The sequence below is a fragment of the Garra rufa genome, chromosome 22, assembly GCF_049309525.1.
Source record: "Garra rufa chromosome 22, GarRuf1.0, whole genome shotgun sequence".
Taxonomy (NCBI): domain Eukaryota; kingdom Metazoa; phylum Chordata; class Actinopteri; order Cypriniformes; family Cyprinidae; genus Garra; species Garra rufa.
The window spans coordinates 37,791,838-37,800,406 of record NC_133382.1 but is presented as its reverse complement, the minus strand read 5'-3'; the positions used below and the strand labels follow the sequence as shown (position 1 = coordinate 37,800,406).

The 8,569-nt window shown below is 34.6% G+C and overlaps 1 protein-coding gene across 1 annotated transcript; it reads left to right on the top strand.

Annotated features, from left to right (window-relative positions):
* Positions 1 to 936: 936 nt before the first annotated feature.
* On the top strand, positions 937 to 7,872 carry fank1 (fibronectin type III and ankyrin repeat domains 1). Its single transcript, XM_073827951.1, has 11 exons — positions 937 to 964; positions 1,185 to 1,356; positions 2,689 to 2,813; positions 4,538 to 4,619; positions 4,703 to 4,777; positions 4,866 to 4,931; positions 5,021 to 5,186; positions 5,262 to 5,402; positions 7,199 to 7,276; positions 7,704 to 7,748; positions 7,825 to 7,872. Exons 1-11 carry the CDS (start codon positions 952 to 954, stop codon positions 7,870 to 7,872), a joined length of 1,011 nt encoding a protein of 336 aa, XP_073684052.1. The 5' UTR covers positions 937 to 951.
* Positions 7,873 to 8,569: the final 697 nt, after the last annotated feature.

Here is an 8,569-nt window from a genome sequence, read left to right as displayed (position 1 = left end):
TATGTATTGAAATTGAAATTTATTGACACAAATAGATAAAGTGCAATTAAAGAAACACTTAACAGTGTCTTTTGGGTGTTTTCTTTCCACTAGTCTGAAAAAAAAAAAACTTTATGAAACACCAAAATGCCAAAAATATCAAACTAGACAGTTGCATGAAAAAACTGTGTTTTTGCCTTGAGTGTCTCCCCTTAAAGGAGTAGCTCACTTTCAGAACAAAAATTTACAGATAATGTACTCACCCCCTTGTCATCCAAGATGTTCATGTCTTTCTTTCTTCAGTTGTAAAGAAATTGTGTTTTTTTGAGTAAAACATTTCTGGATTTCTCTATAATGGACTTCTACGGTGCCCCCGAGTTTGAACATCCAAAATTCTGTTAAAATGCAGCTTCAACGGGCTTTAAATGATCCCAGCCGAGGAAGAAAGGTCTTATCTAGCAAAAAAATGGGTTATTTTCTAAAAACATTTACAACTTATATACTTCTAAATATCAAACTCTCGTCTTGCCAAGCTAGACAAGACGAGCATTTGAGGTTAGTATAAAAATTTTAATTTTTTTTTTTTTTTAGAAAACAATCAATCGTTTTGCTAGATAAGAATCTTTTTTCCTAGGCTGGGATCATTTAGAGCCCGTTGAAGCTGTATTTTGGAAGTTCAAACTCGGGGGCACCATAGAAGTCCAATATATGGAGAGAAATCCTGAAATGTTTTACTCAAAAAAAAAAAAATTCCCTTTTAACTGAAGAAGAAAGACATGAACATCTTGGATGACAAGGGGGTGAGTGCATTATCTGTAAATTTTAGTTCTGAAAGTGAACTACTCCTTTAAGGAAAAAAGGAATTCACATGTATACAGCAGCTGTTGCTATAACAACAATAGCGGTTCAGCCTATCAGAACACGAATTCAGTTGGATCGTTTTATTTACTGATTTTAGGTTTCATATTGCAAATGGACCCTGCAGGTAATATGCATCTGACTATATTTACATATTTAGGTAGGCTATTTCATTTGTTTTAGAATAGATAGGTGCCTAATAAAGATAGCATGTGTTTAGAACACCTTAAACAGAACTTAAACAGAAATCTGCATCAGTAACTCCACATTGTCTTAGTCATTTTGGTGTCATCTAGTGGTGGAGTGTTGGTGTTGCAGGCTCATGTTCTTCCACCTGTCCTGTCCAGGTGAGCGGCAGCGGTCCGGGGTTCTGACCGTAGGACAGGTGAGTCATCACAGCATTGAGCTCATCTGGACCCGAGAACACGGAACGGACTGGACCGACCCACCGGAAAACTGGACCTGCTTCATTCTGGAACAGAAGAACAACAGAAAACACACATATAAAGAGATACATAAGTGAATTTTGCACTCCGACTATTTACAACCAACAGCTGATGTTATTTTGCAAGGCGAAAGTAACCTATTTACTTTGAACGTGCGAGACTTCCGATTTATTAGCCGCATTAATCGAAATAAGCTACTAGGAGAAAGTGCAGTGGGTAAAACCGTTTACGCTACAAACCAGTGTGTTAATATACTACAATATTGAGTTACTCCCTAAAAAAGTAACTTATTACGTTACGTAGCTGCTTTTTATGGAAAGTAATGCGTTACGTTACTTTTGCGTTACTTTTCAAATCTGGGCAGTGTTTGCTTGTTTGTTTTTAATATAAAAAGTTCTATTTTTGGCAAATGTAAAAGCCCTTTCACAACAAAATCCTCAGGCTGAAGGAAAAATAAATTCACGTCTGTAAAGTAGACCGCAGAGGAAGAAAATTCAACACTCTTCAGCAATAATAAAAAATAAAAAAAAGTTTTATTTTGAGTATTTTTTGCTTATTAGGATGGTTGCATTGGAACATTAAAGGTCAGAAGCAAAGACATTGGTTATTAAAATGGGATTCAATACATAAAATATATTTGTATTACTTAATATATTTGACTCTTGCAGGTTTGCATCATATTCTGAGTTTTTTTTTTTTATTTATTATTATTTTGAGGAATACTATATCTGTTTTTTTAGTGAGTGAGATGAATTAATGCATGTTCACATTTATTCCAGAACTAAAGTAACATCTTACTCACGGTTTCTCTCAACATGGGGACAGGAGAGCTTTCAATCAATAATTGGAGAAAAAGTAACAGGCGTTACTTATTTGGAAAAATAACAGATGGTTTCTTGTAAATTAAAAAGTAATGCATTTCTTTACTAGTTACTTGAAAAAAAGTAATCTGATTACGTAACTCGCGTAAGAATCAATTGTTGAGATCTGAAAGCGGAATAAATAAGCTTTCCATTGATGTTTGGTTTGTTAGAATAGGGCAATATTTGGCCAAGATACAACTATTTGAAAATCAGGATTCAAAATATTGAGCAAATCACCTTTAAAGTTGACCAAATGAAATTCCAAGCAATGCATATTACTAATCAAAAATTAAGTTTTGATATATTTACGGTAGCAAAATTACAAAATATCTTCATGGAACATGATCTTAATTTAATATCCTAATGATGTTTTGCATAAAAGAAAAATCGATAATTTTGACCCATACAATGTATTTTCGGCTATTGCTACAAATATGCCCTTGCAATTTATGACTGGTTTTGTGATTCAGGGTCACATATTTTGTCTTCTAAAAGAATATGAATAAATGACTATATTTTCTGGATGTTTATGGCGTGTTTAGGGGATACAACACATGTTTCACAGTGGAAAATCTTGAACCAAAGACAACCTACACATTCAGACTGAAGGTCACATGGCCGTCTGGTCAGCAGCACTATTACCCATCAGTCTCTGCTTCTACAGAAAGTAAGGACACAAAACATAGCAAACGACAGACAAAACTTGACCTAAACACATTCAGTTAATTCTTATATGATATTTTAAGAGAATCAAATGATTTGAGCTGCACAGTTGTGAGTACAAACATTTCTGTTAGAAATATATTGGTGTAAATAAATGTTTTTTTGTATCATAGTAAACATTACGGGGAAGGTAATTCAGTTTAAAAGTCAGTGCCTCTCTATACTCATCTTGAAATTGGTGACCCTGGACCACAAAAGCAGTCATAAGTGTCAGTTTTTTAAAATTGAATTCCAATGTTGTATGGTTTGTTAGGCCCAGATACAACTATCTGAAAATCTGAAATCTGGGAAAAAAAACGTTCAATGCATATTAATAATCAAAAATAAGTTTAAGATATATTTATGGTAGGAAATGTACAAAATATCTTCATGGACCATGATCTTGACTTAATATCATGATGATTTTTGGCATTAAAGAAAAATTATTATGACCCATACAATGTATTTTGGCTATTGCTACAAATAATATCCTTTTGTGTGTTAAGACTGGTTTTGTGGTCCAGGGTCTCATTTAGTATCAGTGATATACTAGGCTATTTTGTTACTATTTTGAAATTGATTTTATTTTTGCATATTTTCTCTTTACTTACAGTTAAAGTTTTAGCAATCGTGTTGTGTTTTTGTCAGTTTTGTTTTTAAAAAATATGTGTGTTTAGTATTTATTCTTTTAATTTATTAGCTTCAGTTTATTTAGTTTCATTTGTCTTCGGTTAGTATTTATTATAAGCAACAAAATGCGTTTAGTTTTATTAATAAACCTGTTTTGTGGTACATAGTCTCTCTGTGTATAGTATAGGTATAAAATTGTCCTTAAAGGAGTAGTTCACTTTCAGAACAAAAATGTACAGATAATGTACTCACCCCCTTGTCATCCAAGATGTTCATGTCTTTCTTTCTTCCGTCGTAAGGAAATTATGTTTTTTGAGGAAAACATTTCAGGATTTCTCTCCATATAATGGACTTCTATGGTGCCCCCGAGTTTTAACTTCCAAAATGCAGCTTCAAAGGGCTCTAAATGATCCCAGCCGAGGAAAAAAGGGTCTTATCTAGCCGTAGATCTATTCTAAAAAAATTACAATTTACAATACTTTTTAACCTCAAATTCTTGTCTAGCTCGGCAAGACGAGCATTTGAGATTAAAAAGTATATAAGTTGTGAATGTTTTTTGAAAATAATCAGTCATTTAGATCATTTAGAGCAGTGTTTCTCAACTCCAGTCCTCGGGACCCACTGCTCTGCACATTTTGTATGTTTCTGAGTCTGACACACTCAGTTCAGTTCATGAATCTTTCTACTAATGAGCTGATGATCAAAATCAGGTGCCTTAAATGAGGAAGACATACAAAATGTGCAGGGCAGTGGGTCCCGAGGACTGGAGTTGAGAAACACTGATTTAGAGCCCTTTGAAGCTGCATTTATACTGCATTTTGGAAGTTCAAACTCGGGGCACCATAGAAGTCCATTATATGGAGAGAAATCCTGAAATGTTTTCCTTAAAAAACACCATTTCTTTAAGACTGAAATAAGTACATTATCTGTAAATTCTTGTTCTGAAAATGAACTACTCCTTCAAAATGGGACATTTGCAGACTCCCTCAGTTGGAAAATAAATGTTATTAAATGTAAATCAATCAAATAAACATCTGTGTGTGATTGTTTTTTCCTCAGATGAGCCTCTGAATGGGAGGAATCTTCACAACGCTGTCCTCAGGAGTGATGAGCTAGAGCTCCGTCGAGTGCTGCAGTCAATGTGAGACTCGTTCAGACTTCCTTTAAAAAATATCTATATAATTTGTTTAAACCAAATTGAGAAATGAGAATGCTTTCTGTTAGAAAAGTCACAGTGGATGTTCCTGACAAGCTGGACTTTACTCCGCTGATGATGGCAGCTATGAAGGGTTTTACTAGGTAACAATCAACTCTATCTATCTATCTATCTATCTATCTATCTATCTATCTATCTATATTTCAATCATGGTGTTTTTTTGTGTTCTAGTGGAGTTCAGATTTTGGTCCATCATGGTGCAGATGTGAACAAAAGAAACAGAAGTGGAAAAGACAGGTGAGCTTTTCTTCCATAGCTGTCAGCTCTTTTGTGTGTTTCTCCTTTCTCATGGTACTAACATGTTAGTGTCTGTGTGGTTTAATCAGCCTGATGCTTGCGTGTTTCCACGGGCACCTGGACGTAGTGAGGTTCCTGCGCAGCTGCGGGGCGTCCTGGAGCTCTCTGGACCGTTCGGGCTGCTGTGCTCTGCATTGGGCCGCAGCTGGAGGACATCTGCCCATCCTGCAGTACCTCATACAGGATGGATGTGAGGTGAGAGGACCATTAAAAAAAAAAAATCAGTGTTTGGTTTGAGTTGTTCCTGATTTGCACCTCATAATGTTTCAGGTTGATGTGCAGGACGGGACCTCCTGGACTCCCCTTATGAACATATCGGTTTTCACTGGAGACACTGCTGCAGCTTCACTGTTAATCAAAGCTGGTGCTGATGTCAATGTACAGGACAAAGATGGGAAAACACCACTGATGGTCAGAACTGTACTGTAACATCTCATTATGTATATATACACGTACACCTTGCAGAATCTGCAAAATGCAAATTATTTTAGCAAAATAAGAGGGATCATACAAAATGCATGTTATTTTTTATTTAGTACTGACCTGAATAAGATATTTCACATAAAAGATGTTTACAAGTTTACATACACTTGATTTTTAATACTGTGTTGTTAGTTTACATACAAGTTTACATACACTTGATTTTTAATACTGTGTTGTTACCTGAATGATCCACAGCTGTGTTTTTTTGTTTAGTGATAGTTGTTCATGAGTCCATTGTTTCTTGCTGTTCTTCAGAAAAGCCCTTCAGGTCCCACAGATTCTTTGTTTTTGTTTTTTCCTTTCCAACAATGACTGTGATTTTGAGATCCATCTTTTCACACTGAGCGACTCATACGCAACTATTGCAGAAGGTTCAAACGCTCACTGATGCTCCAGAAGGAAAAACTATACATTAAGAGTTGGGGGGCGAACACTTTTTGAGTTTGGAGATCAGAGTAAATTTTACTAATTTTGTCTTCTGGGAAACATGTAAGTATCCTCTGTAGCTTCTGAAGGGCAGTAATAAATGAAAAACAATATGATATTTAAGCAAAATAACAAAAATGTACACATCTTCATTTTGTTCAAAAGTTTTCACCCCCAGCTCTTAATGCATTGTGTTTCCTTCTGGAGCATTAGTGAGTGTTTGAACCTTCTGTAATAGTTGCATATGAGTCCCTCAGTTGTTCTCAGTGTGAAAAGATGGATCTCAAAATCATACAGTCATTGTTGGAAAGGGTTCAAATACACAAAAATGCTGGAAAACCAAATTTGTTGGACCTGAAGGATTTTTCTGAAAAACAGCGGGCAGTTTAAAACTGTTCAGGACAAACAAGGGACTCATGAACTATCATCACTAAACAAAAACACAGCTGTGGATCATTCAGGTAACAACACAGTATTAAGAATCAAGTGGATGTAAACTTTTGAACAGGGTCATTTTTATAAATTCAGCTATTATTTTCTCTTGTGGACTGTATGTAAACATCTTTTATGTGAAATATCTTTTTCAGGTCAGTACTATATAAAAAAATAACATGTTAAATGAACATTTTGCAGATTCTGCAAGGTGTATGTAAAGTTTTGACTTTTCCACCATTATTGCACAGGAAAAAAGATAATCATAAAGCAGGGCATGTTGTCACGTTGGGAACCTGATTTTTCTAATTAATCTAAATATTTACAATAATAATAATAATTGAAACTGTTTTGTTTATAGTTAGAAGTGTTGTTATTACCTAATAACAATAAAAACTAAAACTTTAATAATTAAATTTTAAAAACTTGAATTTACTTAAATATTAATTAAAAAACATCATCTAAACTTAAACTTAGATTTTAGATAAGTGTTATTGGACATTTTTTGTTAGAAAATTAAAAAAATTAAATGTTGCCTTGACAAACATCTGAAATAAGTTGAAGAACTAAAATAAATGAACTAATTAAGAATGAGTTAGAGCGAAACAGAAATATAAAAAAAAAAAATTGTACAAAAGCACATAAAAAGACTAAAACCTAAAGCTCAGTCATATGACAGCTAGCCCCAGCAGCATTTTTTCAGTATATGAAAGCATTTTATAAACATATAAAATGTTTATTTTACATTTTATGTTACCAGTATATGCTTTAATATATGCTAAAATGTGAATAATGTGTTTGTATATTTAAAGATTAAGATCATTCATTTGAAGGATGTGATAAATGTATAGGTTTTTATCTTGCAGGTGGCTGTTTTGAATAATTATGATCATCTAGTTAAAATCCTGCTGGAGAATGGAGCCGATCCAAACATTCAGAACCAGGTCAGAACCTCCTATAAACACAACTAGACAGCAGTGAGATTAAATAGAGAGTAACTGATGTTTTAGATCAGGGATCATCAAATCTGGACCTCGAGATCCATTTTCCTGCAGAGTTTAGCTCTTACCCTAATCAAACACACCTGAGCATGCTAATCAAGGTCTTCAGGATCATTAGAGAATAACAGGTAGGTGAGTGTGATCAGGGTTGGAGCTAAACTCTGCAGCGCATTGGACCTCCAGGGTAAGATTCGGGGAACCCTGTTTTAGATGGTGGCTTAGGTGTTTCTTCTAAAAAAAAAAAAGATGCTTTTCAGATAAGATCTCAGTTCAAACTTTCCATTTGCTCTTCATTTATTGGTATTTTTGTCTGGGAGAATTAATTGACAATAACTGGGAATTTTCCTGTGTTTCTTTCTCTGTGTTTCAGTCTGGCGTTAGTGCTGTGGAAATGGCGCATGCATTTGAAAGGAAGGTAAAACACTATTCTTCTTGATAAAATTTGGAATCGATTTAGATTATCGGTTATATTTCTTTATCTTATCTTTCAGAATATTATCAGTCTGTTGATGGATGAGGAGTCAGAGACGTCAAACTAATGAGACAAGCCAGACATCAGTTTCATAAACAACTTTACTAGCGCTGCTCTTTATGCCGACCGTTATTTGTGTGCTGCAGACATCAACGTACAGTATCTTATTTCACATTTCTCGATTAATCAAAGAATTATTATAAAAAAGCAGTTTACACCCGTGACATGGAAGAAGATACGAAGAAAAAGAACGTTACATGAGCAGATTTACTGATACAGCGTGATTCAAAGTGAATAATAGTACATTATAACTGAATAAAACAAGCAAGGCAGTTAACCTAGAGACACGTGATCGTCGTATCATCAAGTACTGTAAAGCACTGTGTGGTTTAACACTGTAAAAAGGCAACGGGACACTCGTGATGTTTGCTAATACAGTGAACGAAGATGAATACACAATGTAAACACTGAGATATGATGGCACTCGTAAGGTGTCAGAATACAGGCCTGTAGAGAACAGAGACCTACGTTTGAGATCATAAATGGCTCAGTGGCAACATATAAAGTAAGATGACTCAGTCTTGAATAAAAACAAGGCCTGTTAGTCTCAGTGCCAAACATCAACCTGCAAATGGAGAGTCAAATTTGCCAACCATACATATTTATGTATATTTTGCATTATTTCTTATTAAAATACACTGCCGCTCAAAACTTTAGGGTCCGTATTAATACTTTTATTCATCAAGGATGCATTAAATTGACTG

Excerpts from the sequence above, each read along its gene's own strand:
- fank1 (XM_073827951.1), top strand. Across the intron at positions 4,620-4,702 it reads CGTCGAGTGCTGCAGTCAAT|AAAAGTCACAGTGGATGTTC; the intron begins GTGAGACTCGTT and ends GCTTTCTGTTAG. Across the intron at positions 7,277-7,703 it reads ATCCAAACATTCAGAACCAG|TCTGGCGTTAGTGCTGTGGA; the intron begins GTCAGAACCTCC and ends TCTGTGTTTCAG.